Source organism: Mobula birostris, chromosome 8, assembly GCF_030028105.1.
Source record: "Mobula birostris isolate sMobBir1 chromosome 8, sMobBir1.hap1, whole genome shotgun sequence".
NCBI classification, from domain to species: domain Eukaryota; kingdom Metazoa; phylum Chordata; class Chondrichthyes; order Myliobatiformes; family Myliobatidae; genus Mobula; species Mobula birostris.
In genome coordinates, this window is record NC_092377.1 from 90,582,585 (window position 1) to 90,598,624 (window position 16,040).

Sequence of the window (16,040 nt, forward strand, 5' to 3'; positions counted from 1 at the left end):
ACAACAGTACTACTGCAATACAAACACATACCACAATTCAGTTATCCTGCAATCAAGGAACAGGCAAGTTTACAGTGGGCACGTTGCAATATTGTATGGGAATATAATACTGCATGAACAGTTTCTAGATCAAGCTCAAATAATTCTTAGTGACATCATTCACATGTAACCAGTTATTCTAGATTCAATGAGGAGCCAGTGCCCTGCTCAGCAGTTAGTGAGGTTCCTCAGATGTCCACTGCATAAACTTCACTTTAAGCTGGGGGGCGGGGGAGGGTGGAGAATAAAATTCAATTAACTTCAGCCAAAGTGAGTGCCACATACTCCTTCTTTTAAGCAAATATTTTAATCAATGATATAGGAAAAAAACAACCTTCTGCCCATTTGAGCACCATTAAGAATTCACTGTTAGTATTTGTAATCATATCGTCATTCAACCTATAGTTGGTTAAAATTATAAACAACCCTATTTGAGAGGTATGTAGTCTAAAGGAGATAAAAGCATTAAATCCTGAGGTAAATAAATGTTCAGAATGTTACATACCTTCTGTATAGGCAGCATCATCAGATCCCGCACTCATTCTCCGTGCTTCGTTAATCCGATCATCGAGAGTTGAAGTAGGATCAGCCCCTAGCTGCAAATGCTGGACAGGGTCAGGCTCTGCATAATGATCCGGGAGGCTTAAGAGGTTGGAAGGTTCAAATGTTGGGGATGCAACCCCAGGGGAAATAGCGGGTGGCTTGTTAGGAGAAACTGTGATCTTAAAAGTGTACTTGGTATTGGGTTGGGTGACCACAACTCGAGGAGAAGTGGCAGCATTGCAATTGCCCGCACTCCGACTTTTGGGTGGATGATGGCGGATGTAGGCAGGCTGAATGAAAGAGGCCTGCTGTGAGCCCATACTGACTTGTCCTGCACCACCTCGGGAGGAGGATGATGACCCTGGGTTTGCCGATATGTACACAGTGGGCGGATTTCGCAGGCCTGTTTCATCAGCAGCTGAATTAGCCGAGATATAGAGCTTCGGCTGGTTGCGTCCAACCATTTCCTCACAGGAAGGAGGACTGGCAGAAATGTAGACTTTGGGCTGACCCCTGCCTACAGGGTGGGTGCTGATGGAAGGTAAAGGTGCTGTGCGAGAGCTGGAGGAACGCATCGTTGAGTTGTTTCTCTGTGGCGATTCAAGTTTGATTTCAATTTGGTTTTTCCGTGGCCCCGTTGAGATATTCTGAATGTTGTACTGACTGTAAATTGAAGGTTGTACATTGTTAGATGACTGATATGGGGGCACTTGAGAACTGGTAGGGGAACTGATAGGCATATACACATGAGACGTCTGATGGCTTTGCTGGCCTGGATAAGTAGACTGCTGAGATGAGGTATATGATGAACCACACTGTGAAGTAATTGGGCTGCAGAAGCCTGGCACTTGCTCCGAATGCTGATGCGAGTGCTGTGGACTCTGGAAGGTTGGCTGCTGTTGACTGTGGCCGAATTGTGAAGCGCCGCTATGTTGCCCAGACATCCAACCAGGCTGTTGTGACATCTGACGGCTTGTACTGCTTTGTGGTGTCACGTATGGTCTAATGTAGATAGAATTACCTTGAGGGCTATTAAGTACAGGTGGGGGCACACCACGTATGTGCAGGGATTTAGGAACATTATGGCCAGTCTGAATGTTAGGTGCCAGAGTGACAGTAATAGGGTTGAACCTGGGTATTTGTTGGGCCGCGCCTGATATTCCCTTGGAGCCCAAAGGCTGAAGAAGTCCAAGTTGCTGGGGTGAAGAAGAGCTGCTACTTATATCCATTGTTCCAAACATATTGAAGCCTCCGGGCAACTGAGTTGGTATTACTTGTGCCTCTCCTGTGGGTTCATAGCTGGTTACAGCAGTCTGGAGTGCCCCGTCATTAATGCTATGAGTTAGAGTTTTGTTTCCATTTAACTGACTTCCTTCCTTCCAGCGCTGATAGACATTCTGAGACTGGACACCCAAATTGAGTTCAGACATGCGATTGTGAAGTCCAGAAATGTTAGGTTCATCCAAAAAGTTCAGATCTCCTTCTCCGTAAAGGTATTTGGTGCTCTCTTGAGACAAAAACTTACAGCAAGCATCCAAATTGTTACCGTTCTAAGGGGAAAAAAAAACAACAGCAAGTTAGAAAACAAAATGAATATGCGTCACATTGATACTAAAGTCAAACCAGAAATGTCTGGAAACATTTAGTAGGACAGGTAGTGTCTGTAGAGAGAAGAGATAACATTTCAAATCAGTGACTTCAGACCTGAAACTTACACCAATAATAATCTTTCCTCAGGTGCTGCCTGACTAATTAAGAGCTTTGGCATTTATCAATTTTATATTGCTTTTCCACATCTGTTATATTTTGTTTTTGACTCATTTTAATATTCCCTCACTGATGGCGAATTTGTTTAAAAGTCACAAAAAATACAGACCTAATCACCCAAAATGCTAAAAAATTTAATCCCTCAAATTTTACTATTTAGAAAAATGTTAGCAGGGTTAAACAGTAATATCTTATCAAGAAAAGGTGAAGATTAAAGAAACAAAGGAAGTGGAGAAAGAAGAAAAATGGAAGAAAGTGGTTGCATTGGTTAGCTTGGATGCCAGGAAATGCCTCAGGTCTTTAAAACAGTGTAACAAGCTACATAAGGTGCATTTGGACAATCAAAGCCATGGATCAACATGCAACAGTTCTTTAACTTCAAAATTTCTCTGTTACCTCCGTGGAGAATCAGCAAAGGACAGAAATGATGGAAAGTACAAACAGTTTGAAATAAAGACCATGAACAACTTTCAAAATCTTTGGGGGAAAAAAACAGCCAAGATGAACAAGGGAGTTTTAGATTTCCAAATAGATCAATGGACCAGTTTCCACAATAGTCAATAGTCAAAATCAAGGACAGTGGAATCAATCTGTTCCAATGTTACTGAACCTACCTGCAGCATACAGTGGGAGACAACAAATTCAGGTACTTCAGGGAACTTTTGCCGCAGGTCATGCAGAACCTGAACATCAATTTGTTGGCTTCCCTGGGCCATTCGTATTCTGCCTCACAATGATGCAAGTCTCAATCACAGCAAAATTCTTGTCTCCCATCAGGCATTTTCTAAAAGTTATGGGTTGAAATAATTAATTTCTCAATTAATTATTCTGCTAATTCTGAATTGTGAATCTAAAAAAATTCTTAATAAACAGGCCAACTTAAAATCACATATATAAATAAATATGTACTTTTACAGATTTCATACAGATTTCATTAATGGACTTTTGCTCAGTATGCTAGTGCTGGAGTCACTGAATTGCACATTATGTATAATTTCACTCAATTCTTCAAATGAAAGGAGGCAGAAGTCTCAAACTTCTTCCCCTAAAAGCTGTAGAAACTAGGGGTCAGATGAAAATTTCAAAATTAAATTAATGAGATTTTTGACAGATAAGGATCATCATTGAATATGGAAACAGAGTCAAATCAGACATTATTTCACTCTGTGGAACACAGATTCAAGGGGCCTAATGGGCAGCTTGTACAAGTCAACAGAATATGCAAGATACGGGAATTTTCAGTTCTCAAGTCCATAATCACAGGTGTGAACTAGAGACATATTGAGCTCCAAGTTCCTGTGCTTGGGACACAGAAAAGAAATACTATCATCACCAATTAACATTCATTCTACAAAAGTCCAGCACAAGGACCTTCTCTTGTGAAAATTGGTTCAACTACATTCCCATTCTCGTTATACTTAAAGGCATACCCACCACAGAGATTCTCCACCCACCCCATTAACATCCCGCGTGTGACCAATGACCTGAAACACAACTGAACCAGTCTCATAAACACGAGAAGTTCTGCAGATGAACCAGCCTTAATTACGATGGGGTAAGAACAAATTAGACACTGGGTATCCTGCAGTGAAAGTCTCACCTCTCCGTATCCCAAACCCTTTCCTCTTCCTACAAGGTACAAGTGATGAGAATAGTGAATATCCTCCATATGCTTAGATTGGTGCAACACCAATTACTCTCAAAAAACTCAACACCGGCCAGAACAAAGCAGCTTTTTTTTTTGAATGGAACCCCATTAACCACCTAAACGTTTACCACTCAGCACTGTGTGCCATCTGCAAACTACACTGCAGTTACTCACTTAAGCTATTCCAAAAGCACCATCTAAACTCACAACCTCCATCACCAAGCAGGATAAGAGCAGCAGGCACATTGGAACACTCTGACCTGTAGGTCACCAAAGTTGCACACCATCCTGATGTGGAAATAAAGCAATCCTTGGTTGTTGCCAAGTCTAAATTCCAGAAATCCACACAGTTTCATTGTGGAAGTATGTTCACCAGATTACACAGGGACAATTAGAATTGGCAATAAATGCTGCCCTTGCTGGGAATGCTTAGGATGCAAAATAATGAAAAAAACAAAGCTAAAGCAGAGAGGAAGACTAATTCCAGGAAAAAAAAACATGGAAATAAAGAGATGGTCACCCTGCAGTAAGAGAGGACAATCAAACAGAAAAAGGAAACTGAATGGTCACATATGGGGGACAGGGGAATAACAGACTCTTGATAGAAACTGGATACCTGTGACATAGGCAAAACAAATGATTTTACAAAGGAAATAAAGAATTGCAGAAGCATGGATAACACCTGGGTATGGGTGGAAGGAGGATGGAAGCAGGGGTGGTGTGAGAGCACCGATTATTTTGCGGGGTGACCATTAAAAGACATCTATCAGGCTTCTCCATTGTTAAAACCAGTTTGTGATGCTGTTTCCCAGGTGCCAAAGTAGGGAATGAAGCTTCTTGCGATCATGAATTATTAGCAGATCCCCGACATAGACTTTTATCACGGACAATTTCCATATCTTCATCTACTCTGTTCTCATCAGGGGCTCACATTGTGTCTTTTTACTTTTAGCAGCTACACAAATCCATATTATTTTCTCTATCTATTCAATATTGGATAATGACAAGATTAATATGTGGAGTAAAATAAAATTCTTCTAAAATTATGATTGGAAAGTCTAAAAACTGCAACTCCTTCCTGCTTTGTCAGACAGTATCTATAAGGAGTAGGACTAAGATAATAGTGATTTAGAAATATAGTGAAGAAAGAACAATGTGGTAATGGACTTCATTTGTATCGGTTCTCTTGATGTTTGCCGTAAAGTAGTATATAGGAGAGAATAGGTTTAGCAGAACTAGTGGCTGTGAAGGCAGGAAGGTTGAGATGCTTCCAAGTAGCTGCAACACTTATTTATGCATCTTGCAACTGCTTTCTCAACAATAAATGCTGTTTTTCCTTCAATAAACTAAGATCATAGCTGCATAAATAAATACAGGCAGTCTATGCCTTTGCTCCCTGAGAATAAAAGGACACTTGGCTGCTTTGATTGCTTGAGAAGTGGCGTAGAGTAAGGCTTGTAGCCAGTATTAACTATGGCTGACTCCATCCCCATCAAGCAATACAAAAGTGTTTTCTTCAGACAAAAGTTCTGATAAACCAATAATACATTATTGTATATAGAGATTCAGCATCAAGAGCAGTCTTCCAGGATATATAATTGGGACATATTAATCATCTAATTTTAAAATCTTATATTCTTTATATTTCTTTATATATATTTATATTTCCGTCCTAAACTGCTCTGAAAACATCTATAATGGAAGTCTCAAATATAAATCTGTCAACCTGTAATTATTATCTCTTATTGATATGGTACATCAGCACCTTTTTTGTTAAGGAGATATAGTGTAATTGCATCATGATTGGCAGCAGTAAAAAATATTACAAATACAGACACAAAAGCTGAGAAAGTTCACTGTTGCATGTCAGCGTACTATTTTTTTAAAACATATCCTGTAGATCAATATCAGATCATGAAACAAAAATAATTGATCTAAAGCACTTGGGTCCTTTCCCCACTCAATAAGTAATCATCGTTTCACTCACCCACTGTAACTGGAAACTTTTACGAAAACAAATGACTACTTCCAAAGAGTAAATATGAAGATTGCTTGTCTCTGTGGTTCTCTCTCTCAGCTTGATTCACTGTCTGAAGTAAAAGAAAAAAGAAAATTATTGAAAGTTGAAAATTTATTATAATTTATTATCTGGTTTTAACTCTAATTATTAATAAAAATCCAAATATAGTTAAACAGAGACATTTCATTTTATTCAGCAGAGTACATTTTGTAAATAAAAATGTACAAATTAGGCGCACTTACATAAACTCACTAGAATAGACCATCTGATATCTCAAGCCTGATCTATCATTTGATACGATGATGGCTGGTCTATGTTGGTCTCAACTTCTCTTCTGTGTCAGTACTTCATAGCCTTCAAATTTTTGAAAGATTGGAGAATTATCTATCACCATCTTGGACACTTCTAATGATCTAGTCTCTGGGGGGGGGGGGTAAAGAATTTCAGGAGCTTCTCCATCCTCTGAAAAAAGAAATGTTTTACACATCTCCATTTTAAATGACTGATCTCTTATCTTATTATCATGCTCCCTTGCTACTGAAATCAACTCACTTACTACTGAAAATATTTCAAAATCTACTCTTGTCAAACCTCCTCAACACTGTTAAGAGCCTCAATAAGGTCACCCTTCATTCTTCTAAGCTCCAAAGAATTCAGAGACAAACTGCTTAACTTCTTTAGGAAGGACAATCCTCGAAGCTAATGCATAACCTTGTTGAATCTTCTTTGGACTATCTTCAATACTGTACCCTTTTTTACGTATCATCATGTGTCGTGTCATATGATATGGGTGATCATGGTCTATAACCATGATTGTTCTTGGCAAAATTTTCCACAGAAATGATTTGCCAATAACTTCTTCTGGGCAGTGTCTTTACAAACCAGGTGACAACAGCCATTATCAATACTCTTCTGAGATTGTCTGCCAGCAACAGTTTTCGCATAACCAGGACATGATATGCACCAGCTGCTCAGACAACCATCCACCCTGCTGCCATGGCTTCATGTGACCCTGATCGGGGGATATATCTTGCCCAAGGGTGACCTGCAGGCCAATGGAGAGAAGGAGCTCCTTACAACTCTTTTGGTAGAGATGTATCCCTGTCACTGTATTTCAGATGTGATCTCACCAACACCCTGTACAATTGTGACAGGGCTGTAGTTGTCACCATCACCTTGATAATGATACTGTTTCAGGCTGTTTTCAAAATTAGTCTTCCAACTTTTAAAATCATTTTGAAAATAGCTACATACTACAAGTTAAGTACCACATGTTAAGCTAACTGCTGACATAGCCCTCACCAAAATTCACTCTGCATGTATACAATTGATTAAAAAAGTTAGGGACTTGGCTTTTCAAAGGTGAGAATTTTCAGACACCAACATAAAAACATTCAAAAGACTAATTAATAATATGGGGAAGTAAAATTTTGTAACATTCCGAGTAAAATAAGTGGCTAAATCAAATAGTTCAAAAATAATTTTATTTTGAGATTCCAGATGCTTCATTAGAACCTAATTCAACAATAGAAGTATTGACAGATACTGGACCTGAAAGGCTGGCTGTCTTCATCTCTGCAAAGATGTCACCAGATGTCTTGCAATATTTGTTACTTTAAAGCATTTATACATTTATTACCCACAAAAGTGCTTCTTAATTGTCAAATTCTTCAGGTACATTAAAAGGGATGACCAGGGAGTGACTAGGTCCATTACACCATGAGATATTGAAGCAGAATTAGGCCATTCGGCCAATCGAGTCTGCTCCGTTTAAGAAGGTCCTCTTAAGAACATCAGGGGCACCTATGTGTGGAGCCACAGGAGATAGCAGATATATTTTTCCTTTGTATTTACAAAAGAAAAAGAAAATATCATGGATACCAAAGAATGCAACAAATAGCAAGGTTTTGGAATACATATTTGTAACCTGGAAATGAATACCAATGAATTGATCCACTTGACCCGAAACAGGAGTGTGTGGGCCATGGCAGTGAAAGCTCAAACTGGGTATGGCACCTGCTGCTGCTGCTGATGATGATGATATCTGTAACCTTGAAGTATTTGCAACTTGAAGTATAATGGTGCTAGAAAGCTCATGAACCCTGTAGAATTTTCTCCATTTCTGCAAAAATATGACCTAAAATGTGATCAGATCTTCACGAAAGTCCTGAAACTGGATTAAAAGAACCCAATGAAAATAACACAAACATTTATTTATGGAGAAAAATGATCCAATATTACATGTATTTGTTGGAAAAAGTAAGTGAACCTTTGCTTTCAGTAACTGGTGTAGCCCCTTGTACAGCAGTAACTTCAACCAAACGTTTCCAGTAACTGTTGATCAGTCCTGCACATCAGCTTGGAGAAATTTTAGGCCATTCTTCCTTACAAAACTGCTTCAACTCTGGGAGGTTGGTGGGCTTCCTTGCATGAACTGCTTGCTTCAGGTCCTTCCATAACATTTCTATATGGTTAAGGTCAGGACTTTGACTCAGCCATTCCAAAACACAAATTTTCTTCTTTTTAAACCATTCTATTGTTGATTTACTCTTGTCTTTCAGATCATTGTCTTGTTGCATTATCCAACTTCTATCAAGCTTCAGGAGACAGACTGCTATGCTGACATTCTCCTGTAAAATGTCTTGATACAATTTTTAATTTATTGTTCCCCCAACAATTGCAAGCTGTCCAGGCCCTGAGGCAGCAAAGCAGCCCCAAACCATGATGCTCCTCCCACCATGCTTCACAGTTGGGATGAGGTTTTGGTGTTGGTGTGCAGCACCCTTTTCCCTCGAAACACAGCAATGTGCATTTCTGCCAAATACTTCAACTTTTGTCTCAACTGTCCACAGAACATTGTCTCAGAAGTGTTATAGAACATCCAGGTGGTCTTTTGCAAACTTGAGATACGCAGCAACTTTTTTTTTAAAAAGAGAGCAGTGCTTTCCACCATGGTGGCCTTCCATGAACACCATTCTCATTCAGTGTTTTTCTTATAGTGGACACATGAGCAGAGAGACTTTAGCACGTTCTAGAGATTTCAGCAGGTCTTTTGCTGTTACCCTTGAGTTCTTTTTCACCTCCTTCAGCATTTCATGCTGTTCTCTCAGTGTGAATTTTGCAGGATGCCCACTCCTATAGGGAGAGTAGCAACAGTACTGAATTTTCCCCATTTGTAGACAATTTCTCTTACTGTGGACTGATGAACACTCAGATCTTTAGAAATGCTTTTGTCGCCTTTTCCAGCTTCTTGCATCTCTACAATCTTCTAAGGCCCTCTGAAAGTTGTTTTGATTGAGACTTGGTGCACATAAACAGATCCTTCTTGGGAAGAGTAGGCTCTGTTAGTAACCTGACTCCGTGCATATTTTTAATAGGGCAGGGCACCTCTACAACCCACACCTCCAATCTCATCTCATTGATTGGAACACCTGACTGCAAATAGCTTTCGTAGAAGGCATTACCCAAGAGATTCACATACTCTTCCCAACAAGTACATGTAATATTGGGTCATTTTTCTCAATAAATAAATTAACGAACAAATGTGATGTTTTCTGTGTTATTTATTTAACTGAATTCTCTTTATCCGGTTTTAGGATGTACATGAAGATCTGATCACATTTTAGGTCATACTTATGCAAAAATAGACAAAATTCTACAAGGTTCACAAACTTTCTGGCACCACTGTACATAAGTGTGCAAATCCCCAAGTCCTGATCAAGTGCACAGCCCGACCTTATAGGAGGCAAGAGAAGAAATTGTGGAGACAGTTGTAAAGCGATTTGCTTCATTAGCCACTGGACAAGCTCCAGAAGACTGGAGAGTGGCTAATATTGTTCCATTGTTCAAGAAAGGTAGCAAGGACAGGCCAGGGAACTTCAGACTAGTGAGCTTGACTTGGAGGGCAGAACAAAGTCAAGATGGTGTTAAACAGTGATTCCTTTGCTTGCATCTTCGGAAACAGCTCTATTTCTATTTTTGATATCTCTTTTTTTTCCCCTTTCAAGATTGTTTTGAGGTATCTGACTCAGAGTTACACTCTGACTTCGGAATGGGACCCGCTCACAGAGCCTCACAACTGGCTGCTTTTTGATATCCCAAGGACACACCCTGGAAGACTAACATGCCTTCAGGGTGCCAGATTTTTGTGGCTTCTAGAGACGGGCTGATTCAAGGCTGGTGCTCCTGACTGAAGCCTCACGAGAGAACAGGAGCAGCAGGTTAGCTGCTGTGGGCTGTGTCCAGACAGCTGAGCCCTGGGGCCGACTTTCTAAGTACAGGGCTCGGAAAAAGCAACGCAACAGACTTTTAACATCATAAATCAGTGAGTTGTTTGTTACGTCTCCCCTCTCACTGTGAAACGGGGACACCTCTGTTTCCCTTATTTAAGGATAGAGAGAGTCTGTGGTATATCAAATTACTGGGTGAATGAGTCATCTTTGGGGTACCGCAAGCCTGTGCTTTTAATGATGCTTTGCTGCACATTTGAGTGCTCAGTGGAGGGTGCCAATGCTTTTTTGCTGGGAGGGGGAGGGCTTTGGGATTTAACATTTAACTGTCATTCATTCTTTGGGGAACTCCTCTGTTTTTGTGGATGTTTGCAAAGAAAAAGAATTTCAGGATATATATTGTATATATTTCTCTGACATTAAATGTACCTATTGAATTGTAGTTACTGAAGGGAATTTTGAGGGACAAGATCTATTGCCACTTGGATAGTCAAAGCATGATCAGGAATAGTCAGCATGGTATTGTGCACAGGAGATGATGTGAAGAGGTAACTAAGGGGATAGATGAAAGCAGGGCAATGGATGTTGTCTATATCGACTTCAGTAAAAACTTTGTCAAAGGTCCACGTGGCAGGCTGATTAGAAGGTTTGGTTGCATGTCATTCAGGGGGAGTTAGCAAGATGGATTCAGAATTAACTCAGTGATAGGAAGCAAAAGGTGATGACTGAAGGTCAATTCACTGACTGGGAGTCTGTGATTGGGGGAAGGGAGGTGTGCCCCAGTGATCAGTGTTGAGATCCATATTACTCATTATTTACGTAAATGATTTGACCTGAATGTACCTGTCATGATTAGCAAATCTGCTGATGATACTAAATTACAGGGTTTTGTTGATAGTAAAGTAGATTACAATGAATTACAGAGAGATCAGTTAGGGGATGGCAAAGGGATTTCAACTTAAAATAGGAGGTGATGCATTTTGTACAGTCAAACCAAGGTAGGACCTATACAATGAATGGCAGGCATTGGCAAGGGTTTTGGAACAGAGGGACCTAGGAGGACAAATACAGAGCTTGCTGAAAACAGTTGCGCAACTACAGAGAGGTGAACAAGACATTTAGCATGCTGGCCTTTGTCAGGGCATCGCGTATAGGAGTGAGGACATTATGTTGCTGTATACAAGTCATGGGTGAGAATTCTGTACAGTATTGATCACTGTTATAGAAAAGACATTATCAAACTGTAGAGGGTGCAGAAGATATTTACAAGGATGCTGCCTGAGTTATAGGTAGAGGCTGGCCATGCTGGATCTTTATTCTTTGCAGCATAGGGGAATGAGAAGTGCCCTCATAGAAATTTATAAAATCATGAGTGGTATGGACAAGGACAGTCATAGTCTTTTTCCCAGGGTTGGGGAGTCCAAAACAAATGTGCACAGTTACAAACAGGAAGAGATCTAACAGAGACCTGAGAGGTAACTTCTTTAGATGGTAGTGAGTACCCGGAATGAGCAGCTGGAGGAAGTGTTTGAGGCAGGTGCAACTGCAACACTTAAAAGGCATTTGGATAGGTACATGGAGGGGACTGACTTGCAGAGTTATGGTCCAAATGCGGGCAACTGGGACTAGCAGGGAGGATGTTGTGGTTGACATGGACCAGTTGGCTAAAGGGCTTATTTCCATGGTGTATAACTCTAACACTATGATTAAATAGCTTATAATGATACACAAGCTCATTCACGTCATCAGATTTGTGATAACTCCCAATTCTAATAACTCCACTACTTTCTCCCCAAGTATCTCTCTCACACATTCTGATCACGTCTTCGATTTGTTTGGCATCTACAGGCACCGAGGGGTACTAACATCCCAGCTCAACTTTGGGATATGAGAGGGAACCGAAGCACCCAAAGGAAATCCATACACTCACACAGAGAACATACAAATTGAGCAATGATAGCACCCAAGCTTAGGATTGGACTCCAATCTCTGGAGATGTGCCAAAGCAGCAGTTCATTTCCAATATTTCCCTTTAAGACTTCCTGAATCTGCTTTTTTAAAAAAAAAGTATCAGCTAATTCTCCAGATTCACTTTTCAGGATTAATTGTTCTGCAAGTATTTTCTCAACCTATTCATGATTAACATCTGCTTTACCTTTAAGCAATAACAAAGAAATATGAGTCAACAGGAATGAGGTGTTATGCAACAGGGACTTAAAAAGTACAAAACTCAATTTAAAACTAGTAGATCTTTCAGGACATATAGACACAATGAGCAAGAACACACATATATTCTTAGCTCCTTCAAATACCTGGCCTTGGACTATACTTTTGCCTTGAAGATTGCTAACGATTCTTAGAACAGATTTTTTTCCTCTGAATTGTGAACAATGTGCAAGAATGGCATGCATATACTCCTTAAACAGAGTAATAGGCACAAATACACTGAAGGTTTAAAGTCATAGTTATTTTTACTTATGATAAAAATATAAATGTTTGCGTATTTCCATTCTACATTTAACCCAAGCACTAATATGATCAATGAAAAGTTAAGAGTAGGATATAAAGTCTATGTATATTTTCTGGTCCATCAATGAAGGTCAAAATGCTTTTGCCACAGGTTTTTCTTTACTCACAATGGGTGATGATTCAGTGACAATTTTTCAGTTCTGTAACTCACTCAAAAATTTATGGATCCATCTCAGGCAAGATCATTTATCTTAAATAATAATAGCCAAGTTCAGTTGGCATATTCCTACTTAGAAAGCATTAAATAACACCACACAATTGATAGAATTATATAACCATATAACAATTACGGGACAGAAACAGGCCACCTCGGCCCTTCTAGTCCGTGCCGAACCCTTACTCTCACCTAGTCCCATCTACCTGCACTCAGCCGATAACCCTCCGTTCCTTTCCTGTCCATATACCTATCCAATTTTTTTTTAAATGACAAAATCGAACCTGCCTCTACCACTTCTACTGGAAGCTCGTTTTCTCACAGCTACCACTCTCTGAGTAAAGAAGTTCACCCTCGTGTTACCCTTAAATTTTTGCCCCTTAACTCTCAACTCATGTCCTCTTTTGTTTGAATCTCCCCTACTCTCAATGGAAAAAGCCTATCCATGTCAACTCTATCTATCCCCCTCATAATTTTAAATACCTCTATCAAGTCCCCCCTCAACCTTCTATGCTCCAAAGAATGAAGACCTAACTTGTTCAACCTTTCTCTGTAACTTGGGTGCTGAAACCCAGGTAACATTCTAGTAAATCTCCTCTGTACTCTATTTTGTTGACATCTTTCCTGTAATTCGGTGACCAGAACTGTACACAATACTCCAAATTTGGCCTCACCAATGCCTTGTTCAATTTTAACATTACATCCCAACTTCTATACTCAATGCTCTGATTTATAAAGGCCAGCATACCAAAAGCTTTCTTCACCACCCTATCCACATGAGATTCCACCTTCAGGGAACTATGCATCATTATTCCTAGATCCCCCTGTTCTACTGCATTCCTCAATGCCCTACCATTTACCACGTATGTCCGATTTTGATTATAGTCCTACCAAAATGTAGCACCTCACACTTATCAGCATTAAACTCCATCTGCCATCTTTCAGCCCACTCTTCCAACTGGCCCAAATCTCTCTGCAAGCTTTGAAAAGCTACTTCATTATCCACAACACCACCCATCTTAATTTACCACCCCATCATCCAGATCATTAATGTATGTGACAAACAACATTGGACCCAGTACAGATCCCTGAGGCACACCACTAGTCACCGGCCTTCAACCTGACAAACAGTTATCCGCCACTACTCTCTGGCATCTCCCATCCAGCCACTGTTGAATCCATTTTACTACCTCAATATTAATGCCTAATGATTGAACCTTCCTAACTAACCTTCCGTGTGGAACCTTGTCAAAGGCGTTACTGAAGTCCAAATAGACAACATCCACCGTTTTACCTGACAATTTTCCTAGTAACCTCTTCAAAAAATTCGATGAGATTTGTCAAACATGACCTTCCACGTACAAATCCATGTTGATTGTTCCTATTCAGACCCTGTCTATCCAGATAATTATAAATATCATCTCTAAGAATACTTTCCATAATTAATTAATTGCTAATAAGGTCACTTGATCCTCTTTGAATGAACTATCTGTGCCAGTATATTCAATACATTTTTCAACATTTCAAATATGAAGTCAATTCCCTTCTGAAAGTTACTTAACAGCAGTTTATCACTCCCCCACCCCCCCCGCCCAATGCTTCATTCCAGTTGAAAAACTTTAACCTTTTCATTCCAATACCTAAGGGCCTGGAGTATGAAAGATTACACTGTCAATGTTCATTCAATTCAGAAAAGAAATTCTTTTGATTCTTGTGGACAGCAACTGATCAGGAGAAACCACAAAGGAAATAAAGTGTCAGCAAACATAAACTAGTAGCTCAAATTCTCCTGGCCCAGGCTTAGAATGGCCCTACAGTTGAAGGGACAATGTGAAAGAATCATACAATACCATGACTACTTTAGACAGCGGACAATGAACAGGACGTTTCCAATAGTGAGAGAGTCTAAGGTCAGAGGGGACAGCCGCACACTAGAGAGACATTTCTTTACAACAGAGATGAGGAAAAATTTCTTTAGCCAGAGGGTGGTGAATATGTGGAATTTAGTGCCACAGCCAGCTACGGAGGCCAAGTCATTGGATATATTTAAAGAGGAGGTTGACAGGTTCTTGATTAGTAAGGGTGTTAAAGGTTATGAGAAGAATGGAGTTGAGAAGGAAAATAAATCAGCATATGATCAAATGCAGAACAGATATGATGTGCCGAATGGGCTATTTCTTCTCCTATATCTTGTCTTAGAGAAACAAAGGTGAGAGCATTTATCGTTAGTTGATCAAGGACCACAGACCTAACATTTTCACCAAAAAAAAAAATCACGGGACACAAGGGGAAATGAGTGCAAGTAGAAGCTGGAATTTACCACAGTGGAACAGAATCAATTAGCGCTTTCAACAGGTTCATTGGAAAGGTATTTGAGAAAAACAATTTGCAGGGCTAAGTGGTCAAAAAAAACTTGCCAATATGATTGACAGGATTGTTCTGTCATAACAGGTATAAACTCAGAGTGGCAACCTCCTGTGCCATAACCACCTATGATTTTACAAAAACTGAATGTAGTCACATTTAACTATATCACAAAGAAAAATAATCTTACAAATAGCCATTTTGTACGAATTGAAACTGAGATAAAACCAAATGATCTATGTTTCTGTTTCACTCTCTGACTCAGAAAAGCATTTTTATATGAACGCCTCCCACAACTTTAGGATTCCCCAAAGGACTTTCTGAAGTGCAGTCACTGCAATAATGCAGGAAATGCGCCAGCCAATTTTGCAACATTTCAGCAGGTCAGGGGTATTATTATGACCAGATAATCTTATTAGAACCAGATTACTGATTGTAGATACTGGCTAGACCAAAAAAAGTACTTTCCACCAAATTAAGCATGGGAATATTTGATGACAAATTGAAAGTTTGGTATGGGCCCCCAAATCCTAAGGACTTTCTACAGGGGCAAAATTGAGAGCATCCCGACTGGCTGCATCACTGCCTGTGGGTACTGTACCTCCCTTAATCACAGGACTCTGCAGAGAGCGTTGCGGACAGCCCAACGCATCTGTAATTGTGAACTTATCATGATTCAGAACATTTACAAGGACAGGTGTGTAAAAAGGGCCCGTAGGATCAGTGGGATCTCAAGTCATCTGAACT

The 16,040-nt window shown here is 39.9% G+C and overlaps 1 protein-coding gene across 4 annotated transcripts in view; it reads right to left on the bottom strand.

Moving 5' to 3' along the window:
• Nucleotides 1-16,040, bottom strand: part of tab2 (TGF-beta activated kinase 1 (MAP3K7) binding protein 2) — a 55,995-nt gene that overhangs the window by 33,090 nt on the left and 6,865 nt on the right. For all 4 annotated transcript variants that reach the window (XR_011886871.1, XR_011886870.1, XR_011886872.1 and 1 more), the window contains exons 3-5: nucleotides 5,985-6,087; nucleotides 2,964-3,133; nucleotides 545-2,132 (exon numbers count right to left, since the gene is read on the bottom strand). Coding sequence is in view for 1 of the 4 variants with exons in the window: in XM_072265638.1 (XP_072121739.1) it covers nucleotides 545-2,132; nucleotides 2,964-3,065 (1,690 nt within the window). In the remaining 3 variants the exon portion in view is untranslated. The remainder of the gene's footprint in view (nucleotides 1-544; nucleotides 2,133-2,963; nucleotides 3,134-5,984; nucleotides 6,088-16,040) is intronic.